Source organism: Erythrolamprus reginae, unplaced genomic scaffold (assembly GCF_031021105.1).
Source record: "Erythrolamprus reginae isolate rEryReg1 unplaced genomic scaffold, rEryReg1.hap1 scaffold_232, whole genome shotgun sequence".
In the NCBI taxonomy this organism is placed as follows: domain Eukaryota; kingdom Metazoa; phylum Chordata; class Lepidosauria; order Squamata; family Dipsadidae; genus Erythrolamprus; species Erythrolamprus reginae.
The window spans coordinates 14,058-34,222 of record NW_027248600.1 but is presented as its reverse complement, the minus strand read 5'-3'; the positions used below and the strand labels follow the sequence as shown (position 1 = coordinate 34,222).

General features: G+C 45.0%; 1 protein-coding gene across 1 annotated transcript in view; it reads left to right on the top strand.

Moving 5' to 3' along the window:
- LOC139156024 (collagen alpha-1(VII) chain-like) overlaps positions 1-20,165 on the top strand; it is a gene marked incomplete at its 3' end in the record, with an annotated part of 52,324 nt that overhangs the window by 19,977 nt on the left and 12,182 nt on the right. The window contains exons 6-9 of the mRNA XM_070731387.1: positions 7,745-7,903; positions 9,917-10,046; positions 15,188-15,310; positions 17,475-17,624. Of these exons, the coding sequence (XP_070587488.1) occupies positions 7,745-7,903; positions 9,917-10,046; positions 15,188-15,310; positions 17,475-17,624 (562 nt within the window). The remainder of the gene's footprint in view (positions 1-7,744; positions 7,904-9,916; positions 10,047-15,187; positions 15,311-17,474; positions 17,625-20,165) is intronic.

The window sequence follows — 20,165 nt, the reverse complement described above, 5'->3', positions numbered from 1 at the left end:
CCTTCCCTCCCTCCTTCCCTCCCCTCCTCTCCATTTCCTCCTTCCCCTTCCTCCTTCCTTCCCTCCTCCTTCCCTCCCTCCCTTCCTTCCTTCTCCTCCCTCCCTCCTTCCTTCCCTTCTCTCCTTCCCTCCCTCCCTCCTTCCCTTCTCTCCTTCCCTCCCTCCTTCCTTCCCTCCTTCCTTCCCTTCTCTCCTTTCCTCCTTCCTTCCCTCCTTCCTTCCTTTCGTAAAAAGCACTTAAACAATGACAGAATAAAAACCCCCCAGCCCCTCACCTGTGTTTGAATTTCATTCACTCAGTCATTCATTCATTCTTCTGTATGCCACTCAGTCCCCAACACTTTCAACCCACATTTCCCATCCCCTTAATGTACTGTACATGTACCTCTACCTGTACCTGTACTGTACACATTGAATAACACACTTAGTCATCCTGATAGAAATAATAACAATATTTATTTACATTTTTACCTTTGGGGGGGGGGGGGGTTAGCATAACTAGGATAAATCGGGATCTTCTTCTATCACCATGTCTACAATGACGCTGCAGGTGATGGTGTGACAGACCTCGTGGTTTTTGTGACAAACATAGTTATGGGCAGTTGTTGGCGCATTTTCTTTTTCTTGGCTAACATGGCTCTGTATGGTGCAAAGGTGTTGTCAAGGGAGCCCTTAAATTGTATAGAAGCGAGTCATGTTGGGATCCCAAAGTTCCACCATGCGTTGTACATTTGCAGCAGCTCTGTTCAGTTCTGCAAGCCGCTCAAGCGTTAGGCCAACATCTTCTTCTTCCTCAGCTTCTTCAGCTTCCTCTTCCTCATCTTCTTCACTCGCTGACCTGGTCAGCTCCTCCAGATCTCTGTCTGTCAGCGGTAGGCCATGCTCATCAAGCAAACCATTGACTTCCTCTGGTGTCATGTCAACGAAGCCTTCTCCACCCAGTGCCTGTGCCAGCTTCACAGAGTTCTGGACTGCAGCATCTTGAATTTCTTCAGGAGCAAATCCCCTGTAATCATGTACCACTTCTGGCCACAATTTCCTCCAGCAGGCATTCATTGTCTGTGACTTCATATCCATTAAGGCATTCTGAATGTTCTTCAGACAAGATGCAATTGTGTACTGACGCCAGTAGCCCTTCAATGTGAAGTTTTCATCAGCATCCCATTGCTTCCACGACTTGAATGAAAGCATACAGTCTTCCTTCTCTTCCTTCCCTCCTTCCTCCTTCCCTCCCTCCTTCCTTCCTTCCCTCCCTCCTTCCTTCCATCCCTCCTTCCTTCCCTCCTTCCTTCCATCCCTCCTCCCTCCTTCCATCCCTCCTTCCCTCCTTCCTTCCATCCCTCCCTCCCTCCTTCCATCCCTCCTTCCTCCCTCCTTCCATCCCTCCCTCCCTCCTTCCCTCCTTCCTTCCATCCCTCCCTCCTTCCATCCCTCCTTCCTTCCTTCCCTCCTTCCTTCCATCCCTCCCTCCTTCATCCCTCCTTCCTTCCTTCCCTCCCTCCTTCCTTCCCTCCTCCTCCTTCCATCCTCCCTCCTTCCGTCTTCCTTCCATCCCCTCCCTCCTTCCATCCCTCCCTCCTTCCTTCCCTCCTTCCTTCATCCCTCCCTCCCTCCTTCCATCCCTCCCTCCCTCCTTCCTCCTTCCTTCCATCCCTCCTCCCCTCCTTCCATCCATCCCTCCCTCCTTCCCTCCTTCCTTCTATCCCTCCCTCCTTCCATCCATCCTCCTTCCTTCCCTCCTTCCTTCCTTCCCTCCCTCCTTCCATCCCTCCCTCCTTCCCTCCTTCCTTCCATCCCTCCCTCCTTCCATCCCTCCCTCCCTCCTTCCTCCTTCCTTCCATCCCTCCCTCCTTCCATCCCTCCCTCCCTCCTTCCCTCCTTCCTTCCATCCCTCCCCTCCTTCATCCCTCCCTCCCTCCTTCCCTCCTTCCTTCCATCCCGCCCTCCTTCCTTCCATCCCTCCCTCCTTCCTTCCCTCCTTCCTTCCTTCCCTCCCTCCTTCCTTCCCTCCTTCCTTAAAAAACACTTAAATTGTAATGACAGAATTAAAAAACCCAGCCCTCACCTGGTTTCCCTCATCTGCATCGCCTCCTTCTGTGTCTGCAAGACGGTTGTACAGTTTGCTGCGCCTTGGTTCGTATGGTGTTCGTATCCAAAGCAATGCTCTTTTTGCGGCAGTCTTGTACCCACACGGACAAAGCAGCTTTCATCTTCATAAGGCGTTTGTTTCTAGGCGTCACCATTCTTTTTGCCAGCCTTGTTGAATGTTATCAGAGAAGTTTGCCTTATCTTCTTTTCGTCTTTCCGAATGTATCGCACAGTCGATTCGTTGATCCCATAATGCCGACCAACATCTACATTAGAACGTCCCGCTTTCAGCATGTCCAAAAGTTTAATCTTCTCCTTAATTGTCAGCATCTTCCTGCTCTTTTTAGCGTCGCCGCCTCCCACTCCGCATGCAATGTTTAGGAGCCATCTTCCAAGAAGTTCTTCACAAGTTCCAACAGCTCCAACAAAAGCAACTCCAACAAACAGCTCCAACAAACAGCTCCAAAAGTTCCAAAAGTTTTCAAAGCAAAGCACGCTGAGCAAACAACACTGATTGGCGAGATTTCTGTCCATCAGCATTGTCGGGCGAAATGTTTGCAATGACAACGCTGATTGGCTGAAATTTTGCTGTATCACCGTTGCCGGGCAAACTTATTGCAATGGCAAAGCTGATTGGCCGAGATTTCGGCCAACCAGCAATGGTAGACGTCAGTTTGGTGATGACGCGTGACGTCATCGAGGCAGGAAAAACCGCGCACGCGCACGTATTTTTAATTTATTATTTTTTGAAAAATCGCGATATAGCGTTTCGCGAAGATCGAGATCGCGAAACTCGAGGGATCACTGTATACTTAATTCATTCTGTGTATTATATAGAGTACAGTATAGTATTCCGTGACCTTAAGTAGAAAAGTTTGTAAGAAGAAGCAATTTTTCCTATAGGAATCAATGTAAAAGCAAATAATGCGTGCGATTGGGAAACCACAGGGAAGGTGGAGGCCCTGTTTTCCTCCCAGGAGATTCCTAGAGAGGCCCCACGGTGGCTTCTCCCCACCTTTTCCGGTTACAGTTTCCTCCCAGGAGATTCTAGAGAGGCCCCACAGCAGCTTCTCCCTGCCTTTTCCGGTTACAGTTTCAGAGGCTCGGGTTTGTAAGTGGAAAATGGTTGTTGAGAAGAGGCAAAAAAATCTTGAACATCCGGTTCTTGTAAGTAGAGGCGTTCTTAGGTAGAGGTACCACTATGTTTCCAATTTACAAGGGTTAAATCAGCTTTGTAGCTTCAGGAGGCCTCCATATGTTTTGGTTTAAGGTTCCCATATTTTTTCCCTTTTACCAGTTTCTCAATCACAATTTAAATAGTAGCAAAATTTATCTGTGTGATCAAAGCCTGATTTATTCTGAGTGTTTCTTCCAGTGTGAAAAAGGTTGACTACTGTAAGAATATAGCAGTTGTTTAAAGGAGGTTTGGAGCTGAAGAAGGATGCTTCTTTTCTCTTTCCTTCCCCAGGGTATCAAAAATGCAGACCGGAAGGAGCTTGACCGAGTGGCTTCCACACCCACGGAAGACTATTCCTTCTACGTTACTGATTTTAAAATCCTGGCATCCCTCCTGCCACTGGTGTCACAAAAGGTGTGTGCCAGCACAGGAGGCATCCTCCAGACAATAGGTAAGTATTATTATTATATTATTTATTTATTAGATTTGTATGCCGACCCTCTCCAGAAGACTCGGAGCGGCTCACAACAACAATACACAATACAAATCCAATGATTAAAAACAGAACAGTTAAAACTCTTAATTTAAAAACAATCATACAACCCAAACAAACCATACATAAAATTGGACGGCCGAGGGGAATCATTTCCCCATGCCTGGTGACATAGGTGGGTTTTTAGGAGTTACGAAAGGCAAGGAGGGTGGGGGCTGTCCTTTTCCCAGGGGGCAGTTGATTCCAGAGGGTCGGGCCATCAAAGAGAAGGCTCTTCCCCTGGGGACCCGCCAGACGGCATTGTTTTGTCGACAGTACCCGGAGAAGGCCAACTCTGTGGGACCTAATCAGTTGCTGGGATTCGTGTAGTAGAAGGCGGTCCCGGAGATATTCTGGTCCGATGCCATGAAGGGCTTTATAGGGTCATAACCAACACTTTGAATTGTGACCGGAAACTGATCGGCAACCAATGCAGAGTGCAGAGTGTTGATGTGACATGGGCATATCTGGGAAAGCCCATGATTGCTCTCGCAACTCTGGCCCTGGACTCAGGTTGCTGCTGCTCAACGCCAGGTCGGTGGTAAATAAAGCTCTCCCTCATCCGGGACCTGATCCTGGATGAGGAGGCCAGACCTGGCTTGTATTACTGAAACCTGGCTGGGCCCGGAGGGAGGTGTTCCCCTCTCTGAAATTTGCCCAGCCGGGTTTCAGATATGGCATCAACCTCGACCCCAGGGAAGGGGGGGAGGAGTGGCTATTGTTGCCAGGGAGAGCCTTTGCCTGCGTAGACTCATTGCTCCGGAAATTGCGGGTTGCGAGTCTCTCTTGATGAGGTTGGACTTAGGGGTTCAGGTGGGCTTATTTCTCACGTACCTGCCTCCCAGCTGCGTGTCAAAAGCCCTGCCTGTGCTACTCGAGGAAGTAGCCGGGTTGGCGGTGGAGTTCCCCGGACTTATTGTCCTGGGGGACTTCAATCTGCCGTCACTCGGCGAAACCTCTGGGTTGGCACAGGAGTTCATGGCCACCATGACAGCCATGGACCCTGACTCAAGTAGTTCAGGGTCCGACTCACGAGGGAGGACACGCACCTGACATGGTAGTTCCTTTCTGAGCAACTGAGTAATGGTCTGAGACTAAGGGGCTTAGATGCGTTGCCTTTGTCATGGTCAGACCATTTCCTACTACGGCTTGACTTCCTGGCTCCAATCCTTCCCCGCAGGAGGCGGAACCAATTAAGATGTTCCGCCCCAGACGCCTGATGGACCCTGAGGGCTTTCAGACGGCGCTTGGGGTTATACCAGAGGCACTTGTCCACAGTTCGGCAGAGTCTCTTGCGGAGGCCTGGAACAAGGCCGCAGCGGAGGCTCTTGACCGGATTGCGCCTTTGCGACCTCTCCGAGGCGCTAGACCCCGTAGAGCTCCATAGGTTCAACGAGGAGCTCCGGGAGTTGAAACGCCAGAAGAGACGTCTAGAGAAGCGATGGAGGAAGAGTAGGTCTGAATCCGACCGAACACTTGTAAGAGCTTTTATTAAGACTTACAAAGTGGCGCTCAAGGCGGCAAGATGCGCGTACCATGCCGCCTTGATTGCATCAGCGGAATCCCGCCCGGCGCCGCTCTGTTTAGGGTGACCCGCTCCCTTCTTAATCAGGGGGGAGTTGGGGAGCCCTTACAGAGTAGTGCCGAGGACTTAAACACGTTTTTCGCTGATAAAGTCGCTCGGATCCGAGCCGACCTCGACTTCCAATTGTAAAACAGAGTCGACTGACAACGAGTCAGTCGAGGTGACTGGGGCACGTACTTGTCCACCTGTCTGGGAAGAGTTTGATCTGGTGACACCTGATGAAGTGGACAAGGCCATTGGAGCTGTGAGTTCTGCCACCTGTTTACTGGATCCGTGTCCCTCCTGGTTGGTTTCGGCAGCAGGGAGGTGACACGGAGCTGGGCCCAGGAGATTACCAACGCTTCCTTGGGGAGGGGAGTTTTTCATCACTCTATAAAGAAGCGCTTGTGCGCCCCCTCCTCAAGAAGCCCTCCTGGACAGGCAGCCGTACTTAACAACTATCGTCCAGTCTCCAACCTTCCCTTTATGGGAAGGTTGTCGAGAAAGGTGGTGGCACTCCAGCTCCAGCGGTCCTTGGAAGAAGCCGAGTATCTAGGTCCCCGGCAGTCGGTTTCAGGCCCGGTTACAGCACGGAAACCGCTTTGGTCGCGTTGATGGATGATCTCTGGCGGGCCCGGGACAGGGGTTTATCCTCTGTCCTGGTGCTCCTTGACCTCTCAGCGGCTTTCGATACCATCGACCATGGTATCCTTCTGCACCGGCTGGAGGGGCTGGGGGGTGGGAGGCACTGTTCTTCAGTGGTTCTCCTCCTACCTCTCTGGCCGGTCGCAGTCGGTGTTAGTGGGGGGCCAGAGGTCGACTCCTAGGTTTCTCCCTTGTGGGTTGCCTCAGGGGTCGGTCCTCTCCCCCCTGCTATTCAACATCTACATGAAACCGCTGGGCGAGATCATCCAAGGACATGGGGTGAGGTATCATCAATATGCGGATGATACCACAGCTTTACATCTCCACCCCATGCCCAGTCAACGAAGCGGTGGAAGTGATGTGCCGGTGCCTGGAGGGCTGTTGGGGCCTGGATGGGTGTCAACAGACTCAAGCTCAACCCGGATAAGACGGAGTGGCTGTGGGTTCTGCCTCCCAAGGACAATCCCATCTGTCCGTCCATCACACTGGGGGGGGAATTGTTGACCCCCTCAGAGAGGGTCCGCATTGGGCGTCCTCCTCGATCCACAGCTCACATTAGAACAACATCTTTCAGCTGTGGCGAGGGGGGCGTTTGCCCAGGTTCGCCTGGTGCACCAGTTGCGGCCCTATCTGGACCGGGACTCATTGCTCACAGTCACTCATGCCCTCATCACCTCGAGGTTCGACTACTGTAATGCTCTCTACATGGGGCTACCTTTGAAAAGTGTTCGGAAACTTCAGATCGTGCAAAATGCAGCTGCGAGAGCAGTCATGGGCCTACCTAGGTATGCCCATGTTTCACCATCACTCCGCAGTCTGCATTGGCTGCCGATCAATTTCCGGTCACAATTCAAAGTGTTGGGTTATGACCTTTAAAGCCCTTCATGGCATTGGACCCAGAATATCTCCGAGACCGCCTCCTGCCGCACGAATCCCAGCGACCGATTAGGTCCCACAGAGTGGGCCTTCTCCGGGTCCCGTCAACTAAACAATGTCGGTTGGCGGGCCCCAGGGGAAGAGCCTTCTCTGTGGCGGCCCCGGCCTCTGGAACCAACTCCCCCCGGAGATTAGAACTGCCCCTACTCTTCCTGCCTTCCGTAAACTCCTTAAAACCCACCTTTGCCGTCAGGCATGGGGGAACTGAAACATCTCCCCCTGGGCACGTTTAATTTATGCATGGTATGTCTGTGTGTATGACTGTTAGTATATGGGTTTTTTAAATATTTAAATATTTTAAATCTGTCTGATTGCTTATGATTTGTTTTACATGTTGTGAGCCGCCCCGAGTCTTCGGAGAGGGGCGCATACAAAATCTAAGTAATAAATAAATAAATAAATAAATAAATTCTGCACGATCTGAAGTTTCCGAACACTCTTCAAAGGTAGCCCCATGTAGAGCGCGTAAAGGTAAAGGATTTGGGGGACTTCGGTGTTTAGGTTTAATGTGCTGTAGAACTTGTCAGAACTTTCCTTTCAGTGACATCTGAATGTTGTTCTTCTCTTCTCTCCACGGAAACAATATGGAGGAAGCTGAGGTCAGGGCCACTGATGTCCTCATTTTTGTTGATTTGACTTGGCCCAGCAAATGGAGAGCGATCCATCCTTCCATTGCAGGCCCCAGTCCCTACTGATGTCAACGCTGTCATTCTTCACTTGATAGCCCCTTTCAGTTTTTCTGAAATGCTTAGCCTTTCCTTTCCAAGTCCACAACTGTCTGTAATGGTTTTTCTTTCCCAAGGTGCCTACAATGGTCCTTTCCAACCTGGCTTTTGTAGAACAAGGAACAGACATGCTAAGGATCCGTTGGACAGCAGCCGGTGGTCCTGTAATTGGGTATAAAATTCAGTATGTACCTTTGACTGGCCTGGGGCAACAAATCATGTCAGAAAGGCAGGAGGTGAGTACTTCTCACGGTGCAGTCCTCATGCTTTCTCCAAAGTAAATTTAGCCATGTTCAGCTATAAAGGAGGGCAGATACCTTTTGAATTGTCCTATTTTTCTTCCGAGAGCACATTAGTCAACCCAATCTGGGATTCATACAGCCATTTTCTAGAAGTGAACCTTCTGGAATAGGAAGTGGTTTATTTTATTTTATTTTATTATTTTATTTTATTTATTTTATTTTATTATTTTATTATTTTATTATTTTATTATTTTATTTTATTTTATTTTATTTTATTTTAGATATAACAGTGTTTATATACAGTACATGATACTAGTAAGAGACAAACATTAGGACAGGGGACGGAAGACACGCTGGTGCACTTATGCACGTCCAGTTTGTGTGTTCTGGAGGTGACATTTCCCAGGGCCAAATATTATGCATACAACTAATGCAGAGGTTAAGGTCCATAACTGGTCTGAAAAAAGGTGGAGGGTACATTATCAAGGTTATGCTTTATTAAAGGCATCCCTCTCCATATTAAAACAACAACATAGACCAGCGATGGCGAACCTATGGCACTGTGCCCCAGGTAGCACACGGAGCTATATCTGCTGGCACATGAGCCAATGCCCTAGCTCAGCTTCAACGTGCATGTGTGTGCCTGCCAGCCAGCTAATTTTTGGTTCCCACAGAGGCTCTGGGAGGTTGTTTTTGGCTTCCAGGGAGCCTCTGAGGGGATGGGGGAGGACCTTTTTATCCTCCCCTGTCTCCAGGGAAACTTTTGGAGCCTGGGGAGGGTGAAACACGAGCCTACTGGATCCACCAGAAGTTGGAAAACAGGCCATTTCTGGCCCCCAGAGGACCTCTGGGAGGTGGGGAAAGTTGCTTTTGCCCTCCCCGGGTTTTGAATTATGGATGTGGGCACTTGAACATGGGCGATAGCGCGTGCGCATGGTGTTTCGGCACCCCAAGAAAGAAAGGTTCACCATCACTGACACAGACACTAACAAACTTCGTCTGTTTTCAGGCCAGCCCTTGTTTCACAATGTTCCTTTAATTGACATACATTGTTACAAATGACATAATAATATTGAATTTTTGTTTATAAAAAAGGACAAAAGGTCCAGTGTCCACCCTGCATTCTAAGGGAGTTGTCTCGTCAATTTATCTTTTTAAGAATGCAACTTGTTTCTTGAGCCAGTTACCCCATTAGATTCCTTTGACCACTGTCCAGTTCTTATTTACTTATAGTCCTTTTGGCTGTATAACAGCTGTCATTTTCTTGTGTGTGTTTGTGTGTGTATATTAGTAGTATTTGATAATAATTGGGGAGTAGTAATTTGACGGATTTAGGTGATAATGAAGCAGGGCCCTCCTTCAATCATTCTGTTATAGTGTCTGAAGTTGTTTTAAGCAATACCTCCATCTAGTAAATTGCAATTAACACTTTAGTGCAAGATTAACATTAAAATTTATAAAATTTATGCATGGTATGTCTGTATGTATGATTGGTTTCTTAAATTGGGTTTTTTCACATTACGTCTAATATTAGATTTGTTCATATTGTCTTTTTACTGTCATTAGCCGCCCCGAGTCTACAGAGAGGGGCGGCATACAAATCAAATTAGATCAAATCAATCAATCAATCAAACAAACAAACAAACAAATGTGTTACATGATTTGCAAACAATATGCGGTAAACATTAAATGAATAAAGTATTTTTCTTTTTCTTATTTGCCTAGAAGAGGAGTTTTTATTTTTATATAAAGCCCTAACACAGTTATGAAAAAATGACATTTTATTTATTCCCAGTAGAAATTAGTTTTAGTATTGTAGTGATAATTTTTTATCAGGATAGAAGTGTAGAGGTAGGAGTTAAGTACTACTTGCCCTTCTCAAGCAATTTTTCTTTCAGAAATATCAGAAATAGTAGAATGTAATTTCGTACAGATGCTATTTTCATATGAGATTAGATATGGTGGCAGTTAATGAGTGATAACAGATCCATTTTGGATACTAAACAGGTCAGTGTGGGATCTGGTGAGACAAACACTGTACTCCGTGGCTTGAAAAGTGGGACAGATTACCTGGTCACTGTTATAGCTCAGTATACCAACCGCATTGGAGAATCAGTTTCTGGCAAAGGACGGACACGTGAGTAATAAGGCCATTTTTTATATATATTGATATTCTGTAATTTATTTGAAATTTCTTGAATCATTTCCTTTAAAAATTCCTCCCAAATGATTGCAGAATTTAGTGCCTTGATATTTCTTGGGTATAAACTCCCACTTGTGCATGTTTGGGAGTCTGTGTAGTCTTCTCATGTATAATACACTGTGTGCACAATTATTAGGCAAGCTGTATTTTTGAGGATTAATTTTATGATTGAACAACTACAGTGCTCTCGGTCAATCCAAAATGTTAATAAACCTCAAACCTGAATATTTTAAAAAGTAAAAGTGAGGCTATTGCTGTCTTAGGACAATACCTTTGTGTGCACAATTATTGGGCAATTATTAGTGTGCAGAATTATTATGCAACTAAATGAAAACTTAAAATTTTCCCATCTCACTCACTTATTTTCCTCTGTTAATGTGAAAATGATAAAGAAACAACTCATAAATTTACAAATAAACATTTCTGACAATTCAAAAAAAAATACCAGTGACCAATATAGCTACCCCACTTTTCAATAACAGTCATAAGCCTTCCATGCATGGGGTCTTGTCAGTTTCTTGATCTGTTGATGATCAAAATGCTGCTTATTACTGTTGTTAGCTGCCCCGAGTCTACGGAGAGGGGCAGCATACAAATCTAATAAATAAATAAATAAATAAATTAATTAATTAATTATGTGTGCAGCAGCAACCACAGCCTTCCAGGCACTGTTCAGAGAGGTCTACTGTTTTCTTTCACTGCAAATCTCCCATTTAAGAAGGGCCCTCAAGCTCTCAGTCGGGTTTAGGTCAGGTGAGGAAGAGGGGCCTGTCATTATTCTTTCATCTTTACGGCCTTTTTCTGGCAGTGGACTACTTTGATGCTTGAGATGGAGCATTGACCTTCATGACCTTCTTGAAAAATGCAGATTTTTTCTTTTACCGCTTTTTGAAGAAAGTGTCTTCTAACAATTGGTAGTAGGTTTGGGAGTTGATTTGGGGTCCATCTTCAACCTGAAAAGTTCTAAGTATCTCATCTTCAATAATACCAGCCCATACCAGTACCTTTCCTCCATCTTGATGGCATCTAAGTTAACCTCCACCTTGCTGGCATCTGTGCCCATTACTGATCCAGCCATGAGCCTATCCATCTTGTCTATCATGGATCGCTCTAATCACATCAGTCCATAAAACTTTTGAAAAATCTGTCTTCAGATATTTCTTGGGCCAGTCTTCTCATTTTAACTTATGTATCTTGTTCAGTAGTTGTAGGATTTCAGCCTTCCTTACCTTGGCCGTGTCTCTGAGTACTGAGTACTGGAGGATAATGGGTCTCTGGTAGCTTCATGTTTGATTCTTCTCAAATCTTTGGCAGTTAAGTTGCTTCTTTTTTTCTCCTGACCCTGTTGACTATTTGCAACAAAACGTTTGATAGTTCTGTGATCACACTCCAATATCTTAGCAATTTCAAGAGTGCTGCATCCCTCCGAAATACTTTTTATAATGTTTTACTTTTTGGAGTCAGTTAAATCTTTTTTTTAAGCCCATTTTGTCTGAGGAAAAGAAGCTGCGTAATAATTATGCATACCTATTAATATTAATTAATTGAAAATGTATTGATAATATGAAAATGTATTAAATATCTTGTTATCTAATAGAAAATTGATAAATTTAATATTGTAGTCAATACCTTCCTCACTATCCCTTTTTATCTGTCCCCCTTTCTCTTTGGTTTTTTCTCTTTTGCAAATACCTTTGAAGTTGTATGTAACGTTTAAAATTTTGATTACAAGTGTATGTTATTGTGGAAAAACCTAAGAACCTTGTTAAGCATGACTAGTATAACTACAACAATGAAGACTACCAAAAAGCAAAACATAGATTCACCAATACACCAAAAGACACTAGATACTATGTTAACAAAAGACAAGTCAGTTTCGGCAACTAGCCTACAATCAATACAAGATATGATAATACAACTACAAGATACAATGCCAAAAGCACTAGAAGGTAATAGAGAAGAAGCTAAAAAACAATATGCATACTTTAATATAGGGCAGTGATGGCGAATCTATGGCACAGGTGCCACAGGTGGCACTCGGAGTCATATCTGCTGACATGTGAGTCATTCCCCTAGCTCAGCTCCACTGTGCATGTGGGTGCTGGCCAGCTGATTTTTGGTTCACCCGGAGGCTCTGGGAGGGCATTTTTGGCTTCTGGAGAGTCTCCGGGGGTGGGGGTGGGGGAGGGCATTTCTGCCTCTGGAGCCTGGGAAGCGCGAAAAACGGGCCTACAGAGCCCACCAGAGTTTGGGAAACAGGCTGTTTCAGGGCCTCCGGGGGAGAGGGCATGGGAGGTAATTTCCACCGTCCCCAGGTGATTATGGGTGTGGGCACTCGCTCATGTGCAATAACACATGCACACATGCTTTCGGCACCCGAGGAAAAACAGGTTCACCATCACTGATATAGGGTGTTGATCTCCTTAGGCCAGAGGTAGGCAAGGTTGACTCTTCTATGACTTATGGACTTTAACTCCCAGAATTCCTGAGCCAATCATGCTAGCTCAGGGATTCTGGGAGTTGAAGTCCACATGCCATAGAAGAACCAACTTTGCCCACTCTTGTCTTAGGCCACACCCTCCTCATTACACAAATACACATCACCTGATATGCTTATGCCAACCAAGATTCAAGTTTATATAGGTTGGAGGTGGAAAAATATGCATAAAAAATGAGGATATAATACTCAAAATATTCACTTGCTTAATAATTGTGCACATGGTGTATGTAGAATTTACAGTTATGTAGTTTCTGTGTATTACTACGGACCAGGATATAGCCACAGTTTTTTGATTGCAGAGACGGATTGCTGGTGAGTAAAATAAGTTGATGGCTATCTTATGGCAAGCCACTAAAAGGTCTGTTATTGTTACGAATTTATTTCTGGGGAACCTGGGTAACACAGGAGTTTAAGCTCTTTTACAATGTGGCATTGGAGTCCCAAATGGTCTCCAAGATAGGGCAGGCATGCACTCACCATCTCTTCTAGAATTTGCCTGTATTTTTCCATATGTACTCGCCTGGTACATTGTTACCAGGCATTATATTGCCTTTGAGTTTGAAGATGACTTTATTTATGCATCGTGCCAAGAAAACTGAACATATACCTCCATGTATGTCATCAAGAGTTGTGCTCTGCTCAAAAATGATTTCATATTAAAACATTCATGCATTAACTTGGGTTCTGTTCTCATCAGAGTATTTTCCTCCCATATGGCTACCTCACATTATCACAGCTAGTTCTGACCCCAAGAAACAGTATGATTTGAAACTACTGCACTGACTACAGGTCCATTTTAAGTACAGTGATACCTCGTCTTACAAACGCCTCGTCATACAAACTTTTTGAGATATAAACCCGGGGTTTAAGATTTTTTTGCCTCTTCTTATAAACTATTTTCACCTTACAAACCCACTGCTGCCGCTGGGATGCCCCACCTCCGGACTTCTGTTGCCAACGAAGCACCTGTTTTTGCGCTGCTGGGATTTCCCTTCCATGAGAAACCCCACCTCCGGACTTCCATGTTTTTGTGATGCTGCAGGGGAATCACAGCAGGGGAATCACAGCAGCGCAAAAATGGGCACATCACTGGCAACGGAAGTTCGTAGGTGGGGTTTCCAAGCAAGGGAAGCCTCAGTGAAATCGCAGGATCGCAAAAACACAGAGATCCGGAGGTGGGGTTTCGAGGACTTCGGTGTTTTTGCGATGCTGAGATTTCACTGATGCTCCCTTCACTGGGAAACCCCACCTCCGGACTTCCGTTGCCAGCGAAGCGCTCGTTTTTGAGATACTGGGATTCCCCTACTGGGATTCCCCTGCTGGGATTCCCCTGCAACATCGCAAAAACACAGACGTCCAGAGGTGGGGTTTCTCATGGAGGGGAGCCTCGGGAATCCCAGCAGTGCAAATACGGGTGCTACGGCTGGCAAAAGGGGTGAATTTTGGGCTTGCACACATTAATCGCTTTTCCATTGATTCCTATGGGAAACATTGTTTCATCTTAAAAACTTTTCACCTTAAGAAACTTGTCCCGGAACTAATTAAGTTTGTAAGACAAGGTATCACTGTATTAGTCAAAGTCCTGCAATTGATCTTTTGAGCCCTATATAGCTTTGGACCTTGTATTCAAGGATTGTCTTTTGTCACCTGTGTCTTGTCTGCACCATTTTTATAACTTTCACTATCTGAAGTCAGGAGAAAATAGCCTTTTGCCATGCTCTTTTTGCAACAGCTAAAACCTGTTCATTATCCTGTGTCAATTTTAAATGAGTCACCGGCACAACCTAACCATGCAGGTTGGGGGGTTGCAACCATTATCCTGCCAGAATGTTGGGGTTACATCTTTCATCAGTTCCAGGCATTCTTGGATCTCTAGAGGGAGCCTGGCTGGAAATGGTTCTGCCATTTTGCTCATCTGCAGAAAAAGCAATTGCTGCCAACCTGCCTTCCACTGAGGACCTGTATACTGCACGAGTCAAAAAAAGGGCGGGGAAAATATTTACTGACCCCTCACATCCTGGACACAAAGTGTTTCAACTCCTACCCTCAAAACGTCGCTACAGAGCACTGCACACCAAGACAACTAGGCACAAGAACAGTTTTTTCCCGAACGCCATCACTCTACTAAACAAATAATTCCCTCAACACTGTCAGACTTTCTACTACATCTGCACTTCTATTCTACTAGTTTTTCTCATCATTCCTTTCACCCATTTCCTCCCATGTTGACTGTATGACTGTAACTTGTTGCTTATATCCTAAGATTTTTATTAATATTGCTTCTTCATTGCTTATTTGACCCCTATGACAATCATTAAGTGTTGTACCACATGATTCTTGACAAATGTATATTTTATTTTATGTACGCTGAGAGCATATGCACCAAGACAAATTCCTTGTGTGTCCAATCACACTTGGCCAATAAAATTATACTCTATTCTATTCAGCTCATTCCACTATGAATGAAACTGACTCTACAGATTCCTATTAGTATAAGTTCCCTCGTAACACGTTGTGTCTGGAATTCAGGTGAATGTGAAGGAACCACATCGCTGATTCTTTGTTTTCCTTGCAGAGATGCTGACTGGAGTGACCAACTTTCGGGTGTTAGAAACAGGACCGTTTTTCCTCAGACTATCCTGGGCGGCTGATCCGAACGAAGCCCTTCAAGGCTACAGGCTCACTTACGTGGCAAGGGGTTAGTGCAAAACTTGACGGGTGATTTGATTTGATTTAATTTAATTTATTAGATTTGTATGCCGCCCCTGTCCAGAGACTCCGAGCGGCTCATAACAATAACAACAATGTAAACAAATCTAATACATTTAAAAAACATCTAAAACCCCGTTATTAAAACCATACAACACATACCATACATAAATAATATAAACCCAGGGGCTCAGTTTCCCCATGCCTGATGACATAGGTGCGTCTTCAGTAATTTACGAAAGGCATGGAGGATGGGGGCGGTTCTGATCTCTGAGGGGAGTTGATTCCAGAGGGCCGGGGCTGTCACAGAGAAGGCTCTTCCCCTGGGGCCTGCCAGACGACATTGTTTAGTCGATTAGACCCCGAGAAGGCCAACTCTGTGGGACCTAATCGGTCACTGTAATTTGTGCGGCAGAAGACGATTCCGAAGGTATTCTGGTCCGATGCCATGTAGGGCTTTTTAGGTCATTATCAACACTTTAAATTGTGACTGGAAACTAATCGGCAACCAATGCAGGGGTTAGAAGTGCTAACCAATGATCATTGGGGTTAGAAGTGCTAAGTTTCAGAAAGATTCTTTATTGAAAAAGCAATTAATTCAATTGCTTTCGGGGAATGCTGGAGCTGAACTGGAACAGGAAGTACATGGCTGGTGCTGCAGCTTCCCGTTAACCTCATTGGTAGTTCTCTATCTCCTGATTCACAGGGATGAGGGGAAAACCGGAATTGTCGTGTTTCTTTAGGATGCACTGGACTTGCACTCTAGCAGAAAAGTGAATCCTCCAGCAGAATGGAGCACATTGTCTGAGAAAGAGACAACCACACTACACTCCCCAGTCCTGTTGTTGTTTCTTGAGGTTTGCTCTGACTAGTCCCACGGCTTTTTTAAAAGAACAAATTGATTTGGAGAGAGGATAATTTTATCTCCAGCCCCAGCTGCCCCAAAACATCACTGTAGTTATCAAATTACCAGAATTCAGGGTTTCCTGGGCAAGACAGTCCAGGCTCGGGGAAGTGGACCCTACTGGAATATTTACCTGCGACTTGTTGTGATGTGTGCTTGTCAGAAGCTGCACCTGGAGCTGCCTCACCCCAGCCTGCAGCCATGCTGGTGCTTACAGCCTGGCAGCTCTCCCAGTGCCTCACCCAGTGTGTCTGGCCACACCTGCTGCCAAGGGAATGTATCTGCCTAGCAGAGAATTCTGGCCCTGTGGGCACCAAAATGAATGTGGATGAGATCACCACCAACTGTTGCTTTTGCTTGCTGGGGTGACTCAATCAGAAAGAAAACCCTTTTCTAATGCTGCAACCCCCAACCATAAGTCTAGCACCAATTCCCCCAACAGGCTTTAAACTGATTGGCAGCAAGGTTCCCCCCCCCCCCCCGTAAATGCCTGATTGGTTGGATTGTAAAAATATGTTCCAAGGTGCCAGAATAGATGCTTTACTTCCTAACACCATGGGAAATTTGTCTTTTCCCATGGTCTTAGGGGACCCCAATGAAACGGTCCCAACCCCCAGGTTGAGAACTACTGAGCTAGAGGTACATGTTACATGATGAGATTTGAACTGCTGACCTGCAGAACTAGCAGTCAGCTTTAGTGGCCTGCAGTACTGAAGTGGCCAGAGTGGACTAGAACTCCCAGTCTCCCAGTGACTTGATTTCTAGCCTGATTCTTTAACCACTGCATTTCTCAGAATGCTGGAATAGCTGGAAAACAAGATAGAGGAAGACTTGTTTTAAAAGGAAACACCCTCATTTATCAATAATTTTGTTTTCCTGAATTAGCCATATAGTTCAATCTTTAATTCTCAATGTTAAGAAATCAGGAATGAAGTCCCAGTAAGAATCTGAGTTTTTTTTAAGCATTTAAAAAATGCCGCCCTTCTCCTCAGATTTGGGGCAGCTTACAACATGTTAGCAATAGCACTTTTTAACAGAGCCAGCCTATTGCCCCCACAATCTGGGTCCTCATTTTATCCACCTCAGCAAGGTGGGTAAATTTTATTGTATTTTATGTTATTTTATTGTAATTGTATGTACTTTTATTGACATTCTTAAAGAACTAGCCCTATCCAGTGATCCTTTATGTTTCTCATCACCTTTTTTTAATGTACATTTCTAAAATTATCTTTGTTTTTCCTCCTAAAAGGTGACGCTGAAGCTGAAGAAGTGAATCTTGATGCCAGTTCTACTTCGTTCTTGCTCAGCAACCTTCGACCTAACACTGACTATGTGATAACATTGCACCCGATCTACCCACATCATACAATAGTGCCTGCTGTAGTTCATAGCCGAACAAGTATGTGTCACCTAAATTAAGAAAGTAGAACCTTGGTCTTTTTCAAAGATTTATTTTATTTATTTATTTGTCTGTCTGTCTGTCTGTCTGTCTGTCTGTCTGTCTGTCTGTCTGTCTATCTATCTATCTATCTATCTATCTATCTATTTTGTCCAATACACAATGAGGGTTTTAGTGGGTATATATATATATATATATATGTTTTCGTAGATTTTCATGGGTATATGTATGTAGATTGTTCTGAGTCTAGGATGGTCCCATTTCGGCCTTGTTCTGGCCTCATCAGCTAGCCACACCCTTCCTTACTGGGATTCGATCCGGTGGACTCTGCCTTGTCCACCGGATCGAATCCCAGTAAGGAAGGGTGTGGCTAGCTGATGAGGCCAGAACAAGGCCGAAATGGGACCATCCTAGTCTCCCTTAATTTTAAAAAAATTCCAGCTAAAAAAAACATTTAACACATACAGAATATAGTTGTCGGCTATAAATAAATTAACTGCCTTGAAATGGTCCTGGGTTGGGCCTAGAGGCAAAAAGGAGCTGTGACGTTCCTTCAAATATACCAGGGTGATCCAACATAAAAACACACACACACACACACATATATACACATAGTAAAATACATGATGAAGGTTATAGAGGAGATACTCATAGTAAAATATATCTATGAAAGAATAGAAAAGAAAATATAGTAATAGAACATATCAAAGAAAGAATAGAAGAAGAGATATAGGAATAGAAGAAAGGTATAGGAGATATAGGAGGGACCTTGGAGGTCTTCTAGTCCAACCGCCTGCTCAGGCAGGAAACCCTTTTAGGATTTCATTTATATACCATTTCAGACAAATGGTTGTCCAATCTCATCTTAAAAACTTCCAGCGTTGGAAATATCCACAACTTCTGGAGGAAAGGTGTTCCACTGATTAATTATTCTAACCGTCAGGAATTATTCTTGGATTTAGTTCTGATTAACCTGAATAGGTATTAACAGAGTGCAGGAGGGTGCCATGAACAGTGTGGGTGGGTGGCACAGGTGCATATTGGGTGTGGATGGGTGCATATTATGGAGCGCGGATGGGTCGGCAGCTGCTTCAGGCAGGCATTATATAGTGCCGATGGATGAGTACTGTGGACAGGAATAATGGAGCATAGGCAGATGGGCACCATGGATGGCCACTATAGCAGTGTTTTCCAACCTTGGCAACTTGAAGATATTTGAACTTCAACTCCCAGAATTCCCCAGCCAGCATTTGCTGGCTGGGGAATTCTGGGAGTTGAAGTCCAAATATCTTCAAGTTGCCAAGGTTGGGAAACACTGCACTATAGAGTGCAGGCAGGCAGGGCCACAGGCTACAGAGCACAAGTGGACAGACAGGCGAAGAAGTGGCAATGGGAGACACTTACAGGAATGACTTACAACTTCCTGTCTACTTCCCCATTGATTTGGCTTCTGGGAAGTCAGCAAGGGAAGGTCACAATGCAAATGAGAGATACTGCAACTGACTGTTAGGACACTGCAAAAGCTTCAATTTTGAGGATTTTTCATAAATCCCCCGTGTTCAGCACCATCATAAACTCTGATCACTGAACAAGCAGCCATAACCCAAGGATTACTTATAACAGTGGTGTCAAACTCAAGGCCCTTAGGCTGGATCCAGCCTGCGGGGTGCTTAAATCTGGCCCCCAGGACTGGCCTGGAAATAAGGCCAGTTTTGGCCGGCAGAGTGCTACAGGAGGCATCCGTTCCATTTCTCTGCCTCTGGCCAGCCTGCAGACGAGAACTACAATGCTGATCCAGCCCATGAAGAAATACAGTTTGACGTTCCTGACCTATACTGATGTGTTTGTTAAATCTAGCCCCGATTAGGCACCTAAGGAACTATAGGCTTTCTAGTTTTTGTTTTATATATGAGGTAGGCTTTGAGAAATGTGAAGTGTCAGGATTGGGACTTTTTTTGTCGTTAATCTCAAACTCAAACTTTTGGATTTAATCTCCAAGCTCTTTACTAGAAGAGCCCTCTACTCCTCCACTCGCAACAGAATACCCTACGAAACTAGACTTACAATCCTAGGTTTAGAAAGCTTAGAACTACATCGCCTTAAACACGATCTAAGCATAGCCCATAAAATCATATGCTACAATGTCCTTCCTGTCAACGACTACTTCAGCTTCAACTACAACAACACACGAGCACATAACATATAGACACTTAATGTAAACCGCTCCAAAATTGACTGCAGGAAATACGATTTTAGTAACCGAGTAGTTGATGCATGAAACTCACTACCAAACTCTGTAGTATCATCTCCTAACGCCCCAAACTTCACCCTTAGATTATCCACTGTTGACCTCTCCAGATTCCTAAGAGGTCAGTAAGGGCACCAGTGTGCATAAGTGCACCAGCGTGCCTTCCATCCCCTGTTCTAACGTTTATATTATTTTTTACTAGTACCATGCATATGAATATCATTATATCTAATGTTTCTTCTTATTTTTTTTCTTTTCTCCTTACTAGTATCATGTATATGAATATTATTATA